Genomic DNA, 16,868 nt, shown 5'->3' with positions numbered 1-16,868 from the left:
TGTATGTGTTCGGTAGTACCACACTTGACAATAGTCACAGTCCATACTTTATACCCTTGATATGTGTTCGGTAGTACCACACTTGATATGTATGTATAAGTTGAGCTGATTTTTGTCCATATGAAAGCAGAGGACCATATGGTCTGTGGCCTTTTCATCCATATGAAAGTAGAGGCACATTGTGGTGCTAGTTTGCTGGGGTTTTTCTCCGACCGTCGTGTCGTGATGATTTTGCAGGTACCCCGAGAGGCCCTTGAGTTTGCCGGAATGTCGATTAACTTCCGTTCCGGCAAATTCGGGTACTCCATATGTCCTATTTTCAGCAAAGGTCATGCTGAAATTTCCATGAATTTTAGCATGACTTTGCTAAAAATCGGACATATGAGGTACTTGCTACTAATGCATGGGCCGGGGTATCTTAGTACTTAATTAAGTAGGATCAACTGCCCCTTTATTCTTGCTGCATTAAACCATAGGTGGCAATAGAACCAAGTGATTAGGCCCAACCTAGGGTGCCTCGGCATCGATAAACCCTAAATGATGAAAACTTAACTTGGCTGCCCCGGATGCCTCGGTGTCGATGAGAACCTAAATGATGTACGCTTAGGCTTTTAGGGTGCCTCGGCATCGACAAACCCTAAATGATGAAAGCTTAGGCTTTTAGGGTGCCTCGGTGTCGACAAACCCTAAATGATGAGACCATGATCTTGTTCCTTGACAATAACCAACTTTTTGACCAAACTTTTTTCCTATTTAGAGCGAAACATGGCCCACAACGATGAGGCCAGTGGTTCGGGCGGCAAGAAATTCTGGGAGCTATCCCAGGATATGTCGTCATCATCATCGGACGACGAAAGTCTCCCGTCGGAGTGCGACTGGTGCCACGACAATCGAGGTCTGTGCGACATGCCTCACCTGGACGATGATCGGCGCTTCAGCATTAAGATTGAGGAGACCTTCGAAGTTGAAACGGTACAAAACGACGACAAGTGTTATTTTCATAATTAAGCATGACTTCAACTATTTCAACGTGTAATTTTCATCTTTTACAATTCGAGTATAGCTTATCCCATGCCATGCAAGACGCTATGTCTTGGAGAGGATGGATTTTGAAGACCATGAAATTTCTGAAACAAAGAAAATTCACCTAAGGACTCATCACGATGTGAACTTTGAAGTAAATCTATACAATTCTGAGAGCGTAACCCATTTTGGTTGCAAAAATTGGAAAGCATTTTGCAAGATGTATGGTTTTGATGAGGGTATGCTTATCACCATGGATCTTGGTAATCCTGACATCAACCAAGACAATATGGACATTTGGGTCCTTGTTGATACGCCTCCAGTTCTACCGCTATGTGAGTTTCTCAAACATAGTTATTAGCTAATTTATATTGTTTATTTCAAAATAGTTGACAACTTATTTCCATTGACAGCTTATTTTTATTGTTCAAAGAATGTGCGGGAGATGGTAGACAAAACCCACTACACCGATGGCTCCGAATTAACAACTTACAAGGAGAAAAATCATCTGGTCGGATTTTGTACTGACATTGAAAATTACATTATCCACAAACAAACTCCTCAACATTATGGTAAATACGAGCCATTAGTGCATGTATTCAACTACGGTAACTACCATGGAGATACCCTGGTAAGATTTTTACTATTATGACATCTGTGCATCTTTTGCATACTTCTAAAACTAGTACATCATTGCTAACTATAAAGTTATTACTATGTTTTTCAACAAATAATCTCAGAGAATTGTGTGCCTCATATGATGTATCTGAAAGGTAGTGTTAATGTTTTGAACATACAGCCATGTCGTCCTACGAATCTCAACTGTCCATACGAGATTTCTAAAAGAAGTGGAGACATGAAAATCAAAGGATGGAAAAATGTATGGACAGTCGTAAGGAGCTTCTTGGAAGCAAAAGGAAGCGAAGCGCAAGAATTGGAGACAGGATGTTCTCCATTCTCCATAATGGAGAGTCAGGGTCTATATTGTTTTATGTTATTTTAGCTTAAATAGGGTATTTAGGTCCTGCCTAATACTGATGATCATGTGCTGATGAACAATTAAGTAGGGTTGGTTCGAAGACTATCAAGATGATGATCGTATGACTTGTTATGAATAACGAGTAGAAGTTGTATGATGATGATTAGTAGGACTTGTTAGGATTAGTATTACTTCCGACAAACTCGATACTCGCGGTCTTGAGACTTGTAATGTTTTATTTTGGTTCGGTCTTTTGAATTCGGAGACTAATATGATGAATTGTATTCGGAGACTAATCTTCTATTGTATTCGATGAATCTGATGTTGCTGTCTATATTCTGTCTAATAATATATTTTATATTCTGTCTAATAATATATTTTATAACCTGCGCAAAAATCAGAAAATAAAAAAAACCAAATATTCATACTAATGGCGCATCACCACCAGGTGCGCCATTAGTATGCCAAAGGATACTAATGTCACATCAACAGAGAATGCGCCATTAGTATGACAAAGCCATGCTTACGTATGGCCCTCCGGGAGGCACACTAATGGTGCATGCTTTTACATACTAATGGCGCACTAGCTGGTGCGATATTAGTATACCAGATACTAATGGCGCACCAGTGGTGCGCCATTAGTAAAAATTACTAGTGGCGTGCTACTAATGGCGCACCGGTGATGCGCCATTAGTAGGCAAAACCGGTGCGCCATTAGTAGGCCTTTTCCTAGTAGTGTGTAGTAAATTGGATCCCTTGCAGCTATGGTTTCGACCATGCTAACCTTATTCAATACATATGAAAGGAAACCATTACATTGCCTCGTCAATTATGACAAGATTAAAGTATCTGCTATTGCAAGTCAACACTCCATTTGAGTTTCTATTTTGATCTACCTTCGAGTATTACCCCCTGGTATCTCGAGGATATCAACCCATTACACTACATCTTATGAATTTCGGATGAAGTAGTAACTTTCCCCGTCATGGTCACTTCACGGGTTTTGGGTTGTCGTCAACCGACGGCACGCATGGCGGTGTATTCACTAGCTAGAATCATGCGTAGGTGACAGCGTGCTTGAATATAGTCGGCGGACTGATGTGTCCGATGATTAATTCGAGTGCTACGCTCACTTGCTGCGTGTCAAGTAGTAGTGGGAAACCATGGAGTTTTTTTTCTTTTCCCGGCCTTGGGGATTATCAATAATATTTCAAGGTTGTCGGCTTTTTTGACCGTCGCCAGTAAAGAACGGGCTGCGCCAACCTTTGTCGGCCGGACGAACATGCTCGGCGATTCTCTTTTCTCTCGGACTCCAGGCGATGTATCCGGTTTTCTCCATTCAACGACGGTTTGATAGCGGCTGATTAGCCCTCTTTTTGCTTAGCGCCAAGGGTTGGAATTTCCTATTGGACGCACTTTGCCTCAAAATTTCCACCTTTCGCACAGAGACGTGTCTATCGAGCGATCACCTGGGCCAGGCCCATTAACGTGTCGCATCATTTTTCGGTTTTGGGAACCTTGTAGAGTTTCTCAGCCGGTTTTTCTGGTTTTGAGAACCTTCTAGAAGGTTCCCCGAACCAGTTTTCCTGTTTTCTTTTAGGTATTTACTTTTTCTCGTTTTTCTGTTTATTTTTCTTCTTTCTTTTTTCTTTTCTTTTCCTTTTGCTCTTTCTTCTTTCCTTTTTCGTTTCCTTTTTATTTTTCAAGTTTATTTTACTTTTTTTAAGAGTTCATGTTTTGAAAATTGTTTGGAAACTTAAAAAAAGTTTGTGCTTTTAAAAACATTCAATGTTTTAAAAGATGGCCATGTTTTCAAAAAAAATCATAAATTAAAAAATGTTTGCATTTTAAAAAATCAGGAATTCATTTTTTTTGTTTTGCAACATTGTTTGAAACTTTCTTGTTCAAATTTATCAGAACTTTTCAAATCATGACTGGGATTTCAAAAATTGTTCCTGTTTTGAAAACTTGTTCACAAATTAAAAAAATGTTCTTGTTTTCAAATTTTTGATCACGTATTAAAAATTGTCTGTGTTTGAAATTTGTTTGGGATTTTTATAATTGTTATCTATTTCTAAATTTGTTCTAAAAATTCAAAATATGTTCGTGATTTTAAAATTATTTGACAAATTCGAAAAATATTCGTGTTTACAAAAAAGTTCAAAATTTCATCTTCTATATTTTGTTCAAAGCGCGACGGTGCTCTGTCACGTCTCCGTTGTTTTTTTATCTTATAATTACGTCGGTTGGACTACCTCTGATCTCTGTTCTAGTCACACGCATATATCAAATGCCATGCAAATCGTTACCATCGGTTTTGTTTTTTTATACATGCGCGCCTTGCACGCTGACAGATACGTATCCCTATTTCAAGTCATGTCATTGGACCCTAGAGCTGACAATAGGCATCTCTGCACTATCTTAAGCATGTGTGGAACATGTGGATGAATAACAATTGGGAGATATAGTTGCCTGCACGCCATCCTCGAGTCTCCTCTTGCGCGGTGTGGAAATATGAGACACGGAGCAGTAAAAAGGATGTGCGCAAACTTCAGCTCATTTCGTGCTCCCTCTTAGTGATCTAAAAGCTCTTATATTTCTTTGCAGAGAGTACATTTATTATCTATACCGCTGGGGTCTATACATTCAGCTCATTTCGTAGTTTTTTTAACTCAATACAGACGTAGACGCGACACACATACGCTGGCACCTATAAACTCTACTTCTATGAGCATCTATAAGATATTGAGCTGCATCATATCTTCAGATCAAAGAAGTCACCATAGACATCTCCATAGTCATCATGAATGTCTTCTCTCACACTAAACGAACATCAGCGAAAAGACAGAAATAATGTTAGAAAAATACGAGCACTCGTACCAAGTGTAGGACTCGAACCATGATGAACTCGTTTCATCACAAAGAACCTAACCGTCTGGTTTCATGTTCAAAGCTTAGATCTCAATGGAGAACCCAATCATGCTTTTTTTCTTGTGACGTGACAAACAATAAGTGGAGTAGGCGATCCGTCAATCACATTTCCACTCCACCTGGAAACGGGTCAAAATCACTGTAATCTAGTAATCGTCCATTTAAATCGACGCGAGCAGGACTGCTGGAGTTGTACTCTATATGGACGAAGTCCGTGCCTACAACTACTACAAGCTAGCACACGAAAAAAGCAAGCAGGCAAGAAAGAATAACAATATGTCCGTCAAGCATCTCCGGACGCCTACCGCCGGACCCGGGCGACGCCTCCACTTGCCGGTGCTGCACCTCGTTCCCGGCCTCCTCCTGCTGCTGCTCTCGCACTTGGCGTCGGCGTCGGCGTCGACGATGGTCACCCACCTGCCAGGATTCGATGGCCCTCTCCCCTTCTACCTCGAAACCGGGTAAGCATGTTCTGTTGGCATGTGCATGGTGCGCCCACCGCGCTCTAGTGCGTCGTCGTTGGTTCGACGATCTTGAACTGGGCGCGAGAGTTTCTCATGGCAGATACGTGGGCGTGGAGGAGGAGACAGGGACGGAGCTCTTCTACTACTTCGCCGAGTCGGAGCGGAGCCCCGGCACGGACCCCGTCATCCTGTGGCTCACCGGCGGGCCTCGCTGCTCGGGCTTCACCGGCTTCGCCTTCGAAGTTGGTCAGTCCACCAAATAGCCGCTCCCGGCCGGTCCGGTTTTTCACTGCAAATTGATACTTCTTCGGCCGCTCCATATCCATCCATGATGATCCATCGTCGTCTTTTCACCAAGCGCAGGCCCCGTAAAGTATGTGCTGGCGCCGTACACCGGCGGTTTGCCGCGGCTGGTACAGAACCCGCTGTCATGGACCAAGGTGAGACCGACCGACGCTCATCAACCATGGCGCTCAACTGATTGCCCAGCGTGTTTCTTCTTCCAATATAAGTAGAGCTTTGTGGTTTACTGAAGATGTCAATCATCAGATGGCGAGCATCATCTTCCTGGATTCGCCGGTCTGCTCGGGCTTCTCGTATGCTCGTGACCCCAAAGGTTGCGATGTCGGAGACTACTCATCCTCTCTGCAAGTCCAAAGATTCCTGAATAAGGTGACGATCGAGCTGTCCCAGTGCAATAATTCAGTACTACTTCCCCGCAATAATAATAATAATAATAATAATAATAATAATAATAATAATTCAGTACTACTGAGTACTGACCTCTCAATGGCTGGCTGTCTATGCGTGCAGTGGTTCACTGATCACCCACAGTACCTTTCAAATCCTTTCTACCTTGGAGGAGATTCATACGCGGGAAAGGTGATTCCGCTTATTGCACACTACATGTTACAAGGTAAATTTCTCTTCCAGACACTCTAACATAATCCTAATAACGTCACTTCATGCATTCTACGACTTGGTAAAGTACGGCAAGTTGTGCCAAGGAAACTAGAAAAGCAAACACATTTTCAATTTCCTTTCGAGTCACCGTACCGAGCACTCCTTCAATTTGCTTCTACTATGCTCCAGGAACTGAAAAAAGGGAGCAGCCTCTTATTAATCTCAAGGCAAGATATTTTCTGGCCTTCAAACATTTGTTATTCTTGCAATGGCGAAATGAGGGGAAGGAGTGTAGGATCGTCATGACACATTTCTCGTTCTTTCTTGTGTTAATGCATTTAACTATTTCCAGGGCTACCTGATCGGTAATCCTATAACAGACCCAAAGTTTGATAAAAATTTCCGAGTTCAAGGGGCTCATGGCTTTGGGATAATATCTGACCAAATATATGAGGTAATTCCAAATTCATTCGCTTCGACAAAAGTGCGGCCATAATTTTCTTTTTGTTGTGTGTCGATCTAAAGAATTTGTACAATGTTTTCCTTTTCTTCCCGGAAGGCTGCAATGAAAAACTGCAAAGGGAATTATGTAATCCCCGAGAATCAACTGTGTGCTGAGGTGCTAGAAACTGTAGACAATGTAAGATTTATGTGCTGACATTTTTTTTCTGAACTTAATAATATTCTCGACATGGGCTAATGTGCATCCCTTTTTGCTGCAGCTCATCTCTGAAATCGCAGATGGACACGTCTTGTACAAAAAATGTGTCGTCGCCACGCCAAAGCCCATAGATGATGCTACAAGAAGAAAATTTCTGCTAGAAGAATCAATCGAGCCAAATGAAGCGCCTGGCCGACCTACCGTCGATTGTTTTGTCAGTCTTTCGTTATCCCTGGAGTGTCAGTTTGATTACAAGATGGTTGTGACACTATTCTCATTCAAAAAACTCATCTGGAATGCCTTTCAAAACTGCAGACATACGGTTACTACCTGGCATACTTCTGGATGAATAACAAGATGACTAGAGAAGCTCTCGGGATCAAGGGGGTAAGCCATGTTATGTTTTACCAGAAATTTCTTTCAGGGTATTCGTCTGGATCTAGTGTCAAAACATTGAAGTCTAGAACTAGAGTATTGACGAAAACGAGTTTGGTAATAGGGAACAGTTGGTGAGTGGGTGAGATGCAAAAAAGAACTCCCCTACACACAGGACATGCCAAGCAGCATACCGTACCATCTTAATCTCACCACGCGAGGTTACCGTGCACTCGTGTACAGGTGAGAGCATCGAAGCAAGTTTTCTTATTCATAGTAGCTGGTATGGTAAAAAAAAATCCAGACCTTGTAACCAACACCTTGTGTCTGCATGAGTGCAGCGGAGACCATGATCTCATGGTGCCTCAGCTCAGCACGCAGGCATGGATAAGATCCTTGAATTTCTCCATCATCGATGACTGGAGGGCATGGCATCTCGACGGTCAAGCTGCAGGGTTATTTCGTCGGACTCTCTTTTTTTTCACTTCGGCATGCACAAACAAGAGCTTCATGACATGTGCACTATCTTTTCTTATGAGCAACATACCGTTTCTATTTTGCAGATTTACCATCGCATATGCGAACAATTTGACATTTGCAACAGTAAAGGTGATCTTGTATTCCTCTTTAGATCATTTGTTTTTGTCCACGGAACTGTTGTGTGGTAGCTGTAATAGAGCTCATAATCACTTGTTTGTGCAGGGTGGTGGTCATACCGCTCCAGAGTACCAACCTGAAGAAAGCTTTGCCATGGCCCGAAGGTGGCTTGACAATGAGCCACTCTGATGCTTTTACCCCACAATTCTTTCTCTCTTAACAAAAATCCTTGTATATTTAATTTGCATCTCTCCACTTGTAAAGATGCACTCAATAGTGCTGGTCCATAAAAACGCCTTACATTTTGAGACGGAGGTAGTACATCAAACACTATTCTTTTTCTCTTCATTGTAAGAATGTTCTTGTGTGGGGCATAAATACAATTCCCTTAAGATCACTTACTTCTACTCAACCATGCCTTTATGGCAAGCCAAACGGGTGAAATCGGCGTGTGAAATCATGTCGAGAGGTTGCAGGAAGTGGTATGCACGTATTTAGTGTGTAAACCCATGCTCTCGTCTCATCTCTCTGATTAGATCCGATAATGTCGATGTGTGTGTGTTATCCTTGTTGAAGGTGTTGGCTTGAAGCCCGCTTTCGGGAAGAAAATTCTCGTGTTGGCTGAACTCATCAACATCTGCACATGTGCGATAATTTTCTTCTTAAAGTCTGACTTCTTATCATTTGGTCACATTTCATAGGGTCTGTGGTAATGTTATGGAGGTTCTGCCGTTGGCAAATAATGGCATCCGATTTTTTTTCTTTTTTTCTGTAAGCAGATTCGTTGACACCCACGGTTGATTTCACTTAGCATTGTTAAACTTAAATACAGTGTACTCAATAATAGTATTACCGTGTGATTTAAAAGAAGGTGAAGTCATTCAAAGCTCTTCAACTAGGACTTCCGATCACTAATTAACATATCGGATCCAATTCAAAGCGAGAAGCAGTAGTATTTTGTGTCTGCCTCTGCCTGGGCAGACGAGGAAGAAACTAAGAAAATGTCCTTGGAGCTTGCCCGGGCGCGTACCGCTGGGCAACACCACCCCTTGCCGTTGCTGCTACTGCTGCATCTTGTTCCCAGCCTTCTGCTGCTTCTGCCGCTCTCGCGGTCGGCGTGGCCTTCAACGGTGGTCATCCATCGGCCTAGATTCCATGGCCCTCTGCCCTTCTACCTCAAAACCGGGTGAGCCAACGTCGTTGAAATGGCGCGACTTTCTCAATGCCGGAGTCAAGTGGTCGAACCAACAAAGACGCACCAGAGGATCATGCAAAACGCAACGATACTCTATCATGTCTCCGTTTTCTTTAATCTTCATTACGTCGGTTGGATTACCTCTGATCTAGTCGTCGTACGCATATATCAAATTCCATGCAAGTCGACTAAAAAATGACATGCATGCACATCATCGGTTTTGTTATACATGCACGCCTTGCACGCTGACAGAGACGTATCTCTACTCAACTCATTTTTGCACTATCTTAAGCACACGTGGAACAGAGATGAGTAGCAATCTGAGAGGAGATATAGCATAGACGTCATCTTAGAGTCTGCCCCCTCGTGCGCGGTGTGAAAATGTGGGACACGGAGGGGTAAAAAAGTCGCATACACACGCAAATTTCAGCTGGTTTTGTACATTCATTATCTATACCGTTTGGGGCCCGTTGAGCCAATCACGCATGCTTTCTTGGTGACAACTTGCATGATCCACACCGTCATTTTTTCTTCTGACATGACAACAACAAGTGAGTAGGTGATCCGTCAATCATTCTTAGTCCACGTGAGCGGGTCAAATCACTGTAATACTCCACCTGTTTTTATTTAAAAAAGATTTTTGGCTCGCTTTATATATAAAGCAACTTTCATCAACTAACGGCACAAACGCATGTCATCACAACATACGCACACACCCAAGACAGGATACGTAGGTGTTGAGTGCAGCGAAACCACTAGGCGGACGACAGTGGCCGGCCGAACTGTGCATGACACAGGATTGGACGGTGCAGTCCTCTTTTCCCCTTGCGCATGGACGGCTTGATGTGTACCATCGTGCGAAAATCGTCCAGAGTATATTATGTGTGTAGCAGCGTTCTGAGCGCAGCGATACCACCCCAAACACTATAAAAGCAATCGGGGTCCTCACCAAAGATCATAACAATGAACCGCAATGACATGGACGACCTCACCAAAGAATGGCATGATATGGCAAGGAGAGAAATCTTGAAGAGGAGAATGGTTGCGCCGGCCGGTGCGTGTTACAGTGCTGGAGATGTTTTCTCTGCTCCATATGGTGCCAATGTCGATGATTTCGGTGCGGGAGTTGGAACAAGCGCCAGAGGTGGATTCAGTGGTGGCGATGAACTTCAAGATGGACTCGATGACGCGGAGTGAAGATCGACCAAGATGATGCCGGACGTGGTTGTCACTTTTGCAAGACCCTCTTTTTCGTTTGTCCTACTAAACTGAAACTTTTATTTACGCGTAAACTGTGTTAAGTTGTTTGAATTTGAACATTTGTCGGAACCTATGTCAAATTCGAGAATTGGGCGTTTTCAGTTTCCAGGTCGATGCGGCGGTGCCCGAGCAGACCCCGCAAAAAGCCGACTCGTAAAAAATATATTCCGCGAATATTCTTTTATACGGGTCCATTTGGGGGTCTGCCTCTGCGGCTGTCCGTGCCGGCCCACAAATTCTCTTTTCTGCAAACTGCAAACGTGTTTTTTGGATCGATGGGATGCGGGGTCTGCTAGAGATGGTCTAACCATATTCATTGCTATTTGCACTGGCTATTGGCAAAGGCGTCGGACCTGACGATCTTGTTCATGAGCCTTCGCAGCCTCTTGGCACCGGGCCCAGGCCTGAGCACCCTGTCGTCGACATTGGCACGGACGGCACCGCAGTCCCCGCGTTGGCCGCACCAGCCGCCGGGCACGAACATCCCGGACGCCGTGCCGTTCCTCCCCTGGCCGAGCAGAAGGTCGGCGTCGATGACATCAAGCACGGGGTCGTCCGGCTCGAACTTGCGCACGAATGGCGCGTCGCTGCCCACCATGTCGTCCCTGTCATCGAGCCCGAGCGCCCGCGGGTGCTGCCTCGCCGGGACGTCCCACTGGATGTGGTGCAGGTCGTGGTTGGCGACGGTGCCCACGAAGCCGGGCGCGTTGCAGAGCACGGTCTGGAAGTAGCCCTCCGGGGAGGAGACGAAGTTGGCATAGTACATGAGGAGCGTCCGCGGCAAGTTGTCCCAGCCCCACACCACGTACTCGACGAAGTCCCGCGACAGCACCACCCACGCCGACCCCGTGTACAGCTTGAACGCCGTCGGCAGCTCCCGCTCCGGCCACACGTTGAAGACTTCCTTCTTCGCCGACATGTACAGCCCCGGGTCCACGATCAGAGGCTTCGCCCGGCCGTCCCTGCAGCGCGCGTCTAATCAGTCGCCATCGTCGCCAACCGACCAGCTGGTCGGTCGACAAATAAGAAATTTAAACTAGCGTAAAAAACGTTCATATGTTCACTATGGGACGAAGGGAGTAGAAAACAGTACTCACGCCTTGTGGCCCAGGTTGCTGGTATGCTCCATGAAGCTGACGTTCCTCGGCAACGTGGAGAATACATGCAGGACATCTGTGTATATATATGTGTACACCAATAATTCAGTTATTTGGGCTCAAAAGCCATTGAAGCAGGAATAATAAGGTAGGACCGTACCGTCCTGGGTCATTAGCGGGTAGTCGGAGGCAGAGAGGTTGATGAACCAGTCCCAGTCGCGGTTGCGGCGGAGGAGCATGGCGCATGCATGCAGGGTGTGGGCCACCATCGTCGGCCCGCGGTACGTCACCATGTCAGCGCGCCGGATCACCTCGACGTTGCCGATGCGCTGGAAAACAGTGTTGTTTCCCACCCGCGCCGCCAACTCCACTCGCTCCTCCACCGGGGACTTCAGGTCCAGGTGCACCACGTACAGGTTTCGCGGGTGGTAGAGCGCGTGCAGCACCCGCCACAGCCGGTCCAGGTCGCCTCTGGACCCAGAGATGAGATAGGCCAGCCGCGGCACGTCGGCGGCCGGCCCCGGGGGCGGGACGTCCGGCTCCGGCTGGAAGAGCCTAGCGCTGGTGGCCGGGAAGAACAAGGCCGGCACAGGGCACAGCGACAATGACGTGGAGAACGTGACGGCGAGTGTGACCGTGACGCCGATGGACAGAGAGAAAGTGAGCAACGCGGCTGCTAGCAGGAAGGACGGCGCGGCGCCGCCGCGCGGGCAGTTAATTGACGGTGAGTGGTGCTCGTCTCCGCCGCCACGGCGGGGCGATTGGGCTGAGGACGGCGAGTGGTGCTCGCAGTCGCTGCGGCCGTTGGCCCCCATGTTTCTTGCTTCGCCGGACACAGCAACACAAGGACGCACACACGGTCCCCGCGCGCGCTATGCAAAGGGCATGGCGACCATTGTCAATAGGCAGGAGAGGGGAATTCGGTAGCGTGATTAGGTTAATCCGTTTGATATGATCAGCAAGGGGGTGCTACAAAGTGAAGTTGATGCAACTGAATGGACGTGAGCGAATGATGTGGAAAAGGCACGGGAGCTATTTGGGGATATATAGTGCGTGGAGAGTTGATAAACATATCCGGACGGAGTGGCGCGCACTGCCGGCAAAGCAGCAGCGACGCGGTTAACACGGCCAGCATAAACCTTCTTATTCCTTGTTTTCTCGTATACGTTGACGTACATTCTCTTCTCCGTACGTATGCCCGCAACGCACTACTCCTTCATCCTCCCTGCCCTGCTCACTCCATACGCTACGCTCTTGTTGCTTGGTCACTGATGATAATCTCTCTCTCTCTCTCTCTCTCTCTCTCTCTCTCTCTCTCTCTCTCTCTCTCTCTCTCTCTCTCTCTCTCTCTCTCTCATTTTTCACGTGACCATTTTGTTTTGGCAAAAACATGACGTGACCACTTGTTGTCAACTTGTCATACGCTAATCCGATTTGAATTTTTCTAGTCGAAGGAACTGACTTGGGCATATAGATAGACACTAGCAAAAGAGTTCGTGCGTTGCTACGGGAGAAAAAAAATCATAACTTCAAATCTTCAATGGCGATGACCACATTTTGCTGCATCACCGAGATACACTATTACTCTTAATTTTGTGAAACCAAGAACAATTTTTGAAATCATGAACATTGTTTTAAACTTGTGTACATATTTAAAAGCGTGACATTTTTCAAATTCGTGAACACTTTTACAAATTTTCAAACATTTTCTAAAATCTAGAACATTTTTTGAATTCATGAACATTTTATACTATTTGCCAAAAATATTGAAACAATTTTCTTGAATCGGCAAACATTTCTAGAATCAACGAACATTTTTTTATTTAACGAACATTTTTTGAAATGCATGATCTTTTTTTGAATCAGCGAACATTTTACGAATGAATAAACTATTTTCTAAGTCACGAACAGTTTTGAACTTTTAGGATAGTTTTTCATTGATGAACTTTTTTTTGAATTGGCAAGATTTTGTTCAATTTCATTAACATTTTCTAATACACAAAGTATTTAGAAAACATGAACATTTTCCGATTTCTTGAACATTTGTTTTCAAAATTTCAAACTTTTCGAATAAGAAAATATTTTTTAAAAAATCGTGAACATTTTTTGAATCTACAAACATTTCATGATTTATTATACATTTTATTTCAAAAGTACAATTTTTTAAATTTTTGGAATTTTTTAAGTCTCAAATTATTTAAAGTAGAAAAAAATGAAAACAGAAAAGAAAAAAAAAGGAAAAACGAAATTTAAAAAACAGGCCGCCTGGACATGGGCAGGCCCAAACGGGCACGCTGCGTCTTCTCCCAGCGTGCAGAGCGCAATATAGGAGGTCCCTACTACATGGGCCGGCCCAGGCAGGGGATTCCCCTGCGTGGAACGATTTTTTTATCACTTATAGGTGGCATTGATGGGTAATATTTTGCAACTTTGAGGGCAATTTTCGTGATGTACCGTCAGAAGCAATAGCCCCCTTTATTATTAGGTATAGATGGATATACCTATCTAACATTTGGTTGGATTGTAGACCCATAAGTCTAGCTCGCAGCTTCGCGAAGAACTTCTCAAAAAGTTCTTGCGAGGCGCCTCGACCCGAGCTTGTCAAATTAGTAAGCAACAACCAGGATGCTTTTCTCTAAAACTGGTCCAGTCCACCCAATCAATTTGCCGATGGCCAAAGCTGATAGCATGGATCTCTTATCCGCCTTCCCTCCCGACACGGTGTCTCAAAGGCTTTCTATCTACGCCGATGATGTTATCCTTTTCCTTCGTGCATCACCGACTGACGTTTGGAGATTTTTAGAGGCGTCTCAGGACAGAGTTGCAATCTTCTGAAGGGCTTCATCTCTCCAATCAATTGTGATGATGTTCGCAACTATGTGTTGCAATCTTGTCAGACACAAGCTCGCACATATGCCAATAATCTATGTGTTCCCCGATATGGCATGGTCGTGGTCTTCGCTAGGGAGATGCTCTCTCTCTCTCTCCTATGCTTTTCATTCTTGCTATGGACACAATCAATCTGCCGATGGCCAAAGCTGATAGAAAGGATCTCTTATCCGCCTTCTGTTGGGGATATAACTCCTAGGTATAACCCGCACAGGAGGGGTCGGGTCATGCCCTTGGCGACTTAAAGACGAAGAGGCCCGATAAGGTCCAAGAAGACATGAAGATGGCGGTTCATAGAGCAAGCTTATTGAAGGCCCAAGACCCGGAGGCGACTTGAGGCCCAAAGGCGTGAGCCGCCATATGTTAACTTGTTCTGTAAGGCGGGTTTAGTTAGAAACCGAGCCGGTTACGTTTGTATGAGTCGGCTGGGATTTTGTAAGCCGCCGGGCATCAACCTGTATATAAAGGGGTGACCCGGCGGCGAGTTAACTTAAGAAAACAACCGATCGAGAACTAGGTCAAGCGTATTCACTCCCTGGTAATCAAAACCCAAGCAATACAACTAAAAGCAGGAGTAGGCTTCTACCTCATTGAGAGGGGCCGAACCTGGGTAAACTCTTGTTTAATCCCTTTAAGCTAACCTAGTTGCGATGGCTCCACACGTAAGTCCTTTCACTAGAGCATTTGCCATGATAAAACCACGATAGTTGACGCCCACCATGGGGCCAGCGCATGGTAGTTTCGAGTTCTTGAAGGGCAGCTTCTCAGGGATCAAGGGATACGCCGTGGGCCAGATGACCAAGAGTTGTCGTGGCAAAATCTACATTGACGATGCAGGCTAGGGTCCCGACCCGATTCAATCGAATACGGGTACCGGGTCCCCTTTGTCGGAATCCACATCTTCATCGGCAAGACCGGCGAGTCGGAGCCTGAGCCGGACACCTGCACCGACATCATCAAGATGGCTCGGTGCGCACGACCCGCCAAGGTTCAAACCGCCGTGAAGCACGCCTTTATTAGTTTCGTTCACGGGGCGAATCTTGAGGAAGGATCTGTGTCCGGTGGAGAGACAGCCATCTGATCCGGCCAGGCGGTCAGGCCTGTAAAGCCCTCTCGGGGGCACCGTAGTCCTACCAGGGTCCGACTGGGTCTAGATTAGGCTCGTGAAGCCCACAGGCATGCTGCAACCGAACAACCATTGTTGTCGCTGCTCCTGCACCTCCTACCTCGCACCCCACCGCCAAACATGCATTAGATCGAGCCGACCCGTTTCGACCCATATGGGCCCCGATCTAGGCCACCGAAACCGTGGCCGAGCTGCCTCGCGCTGCCACTCGCCTCCCTGCGCCGCCTCGCAGGTATGCAAGCACCGCCACCTCCCGGCCGGAGCCGGACCGTCACCGCCCAAGCCGCACCGCCACCATGGCCGGAGCCGGAGAAGCCCCGCCTCCTGCAACCATGGCGTTGGGAAAGACAAGCCGCCGCCACCGGCGCCACCTGAGCCACGCCCGGCAACCTCTGCCGACGGCGTCGACGGGGAGAGGGGGAGGAGAGGAACAGAGAGGGAGGAGGCACGGGGTCGCGCGTCGCCGCGACGGGGGGTGGGGGACGCGCGTGAGAGGAAAGGGTCGGGTTCGCGGTTAACCGCCCTTTTATCAAACCAATACATCAAATTATCATTCTGATTTTCTAGAGGTGGTTTATGCAAAGAGTTGGGGGGATGGCACCATCATGTCATTGGAGTCTTAGCCAGTTGGCCAGACTTGGGAATACCAATAATTTTCATTTGTTAGTGGAGTAAGACAAAAAAATCTACAAAGTAAATGGTTGAACTAAGGGGACACAAAAAACTATCATTTGAAGTTAATCTCGGAGTGCTCATGCTTGTTATCACTGCATCAGGTTCCATATCACTCAAGTCCCAAACTTCATTCTCAAAATCAAAATCACTTGACAAACACATCTGCAACTCCTCCAACTGCCATCATCACACACATGTTGTCATCGTTAAGAACCACCAAACCACTCACCATATCTTGCCCATGAATCGAAAAAATAAAATTTCATGGATTCCTAGAGCTCCATATGATCTTTGACATATCCCTTCACCTCCTGCAGGGATAGTGTATCCCACTCTATCTCTGCCATTGTTTCATCACCCCCTTAAAACATAGTCCAAGTTAGGACCAATTCGAAGAAATTCACCGCCATAGTGAAAACGAACGTTTAACTGAAATGAGTCAATTGCAAGAAACCACCACACTTGCGGCTAGGTTTGCAGGAAACCACCAACTCGTTAATCCTTTGCAGAAAACACCGGAAAATTTGTTAAGTCGTTGCAAAAAGCACTGATCGGATGATTTGGCCCGTTTAATCACTTTCTTACAAGTGGGGCCCAATTGTAAGGAATTAACTTAGCAAAACAATAACACATACACCCCTAGATCTAAAAAACAAAAGCAATCAGACCCTCCCCACTACCCTCCCCACGGCG

General features: G+C 45.8%; 2 protein-coding genes across 5 annotated transcripts; one reads left to right on the top strand and one right to left on the bottom strand.

Moving 5' to 3' along the window:
• The first annotated feature begins 5,115 nt into the window (after positions 1–5,115).
• LOC125550512 (serine carboxypeptidase-like 16) lies at positions 5,116–8,330 on the top strand. Of its 4 annotated transcripts, XM_048713527.1 has the most exons (14): positions 5,118–5,394; positions 5,498–5,643; positions 5,761–5,837; positions 5,947–6,069; positions 6,211–6,313; positions 6,490–6,527; positions 6,653–6,754; positions 6,860–6,940; positions 7,023–7,175; positions 7,277–7,348; positions 7,461–7,579; positions 7,678–7,791; positions 7,900–7,945; positions 8,039–8,330. In XM_048713527.1, the coding sequence occupies exons 1-14, from the start codon at positions 5,135–5,137 to the stop codon at positions 8,120–8,122; spliced, it is 1,518 nt and encodes a 505-aa protein (XP_048569484.1). In that variant the 5' UTR covers positions 5,118–5,134; the 3' UTR covers positions 8,123–8,330. The 4 variants fall into 4 exon arrangements, with proteins under 4 accessions (XP_048569481.1, XP_048569483.1, XP_048569482.1 ...); XM_048713526.1 differs by having other exon boundaries at positions 5,117–5,394; positions 7,678–7,945; XM_048713525.1 differs by having other exon boundaries at positions 5,117–5,394; positions 5,947–6,313.
• Positions 8,331–8,470: 140 nt separating this feature from the next.
• On the bottom strand, positions 8,471–16,534 carry LOC125550513 (beta-glucuronosyltransferase GlcAT14B-like). Its single transcript, XM_048713528.1, has 3 exons — positions 11,646–16,534; positions 11,486–11,561; positions 8,471–11,350 (listed from the first exon to the last, which is right to left on the bottom strand). Exons 1-3 carry the CDS (start codon positions 12,298–12,300, stop codon positions 10,708–10,710), a joined length of 1,374 nt encoding a protein of 457 aa, XP_048569485.1. The 5' UTR covers positions 12,301–16,534; the 3' UTR covers positions 8,471–10,707.
• Between the last annotated feature and the right edge of the window lie 334 nt (positions 16,535–16,868).

Source organism: Triticum urartu, chromosome 4 (assembly GCF_003073215.2).
Source record: "Triticum urartu cultivar G1812 chromosome 4, Tu2.1, whole genome shotgun sequence".
NCBI lineage: Eukaryota > Viridiplantae > Streptophyta > Magnoliopsida > Poales > Poaceae > Triticum > Triticum urartu.
Note: the sequence above shows the minus strand (reverse complement) of the source record. Positions and strands in the feature narration are given on the sequence as shown.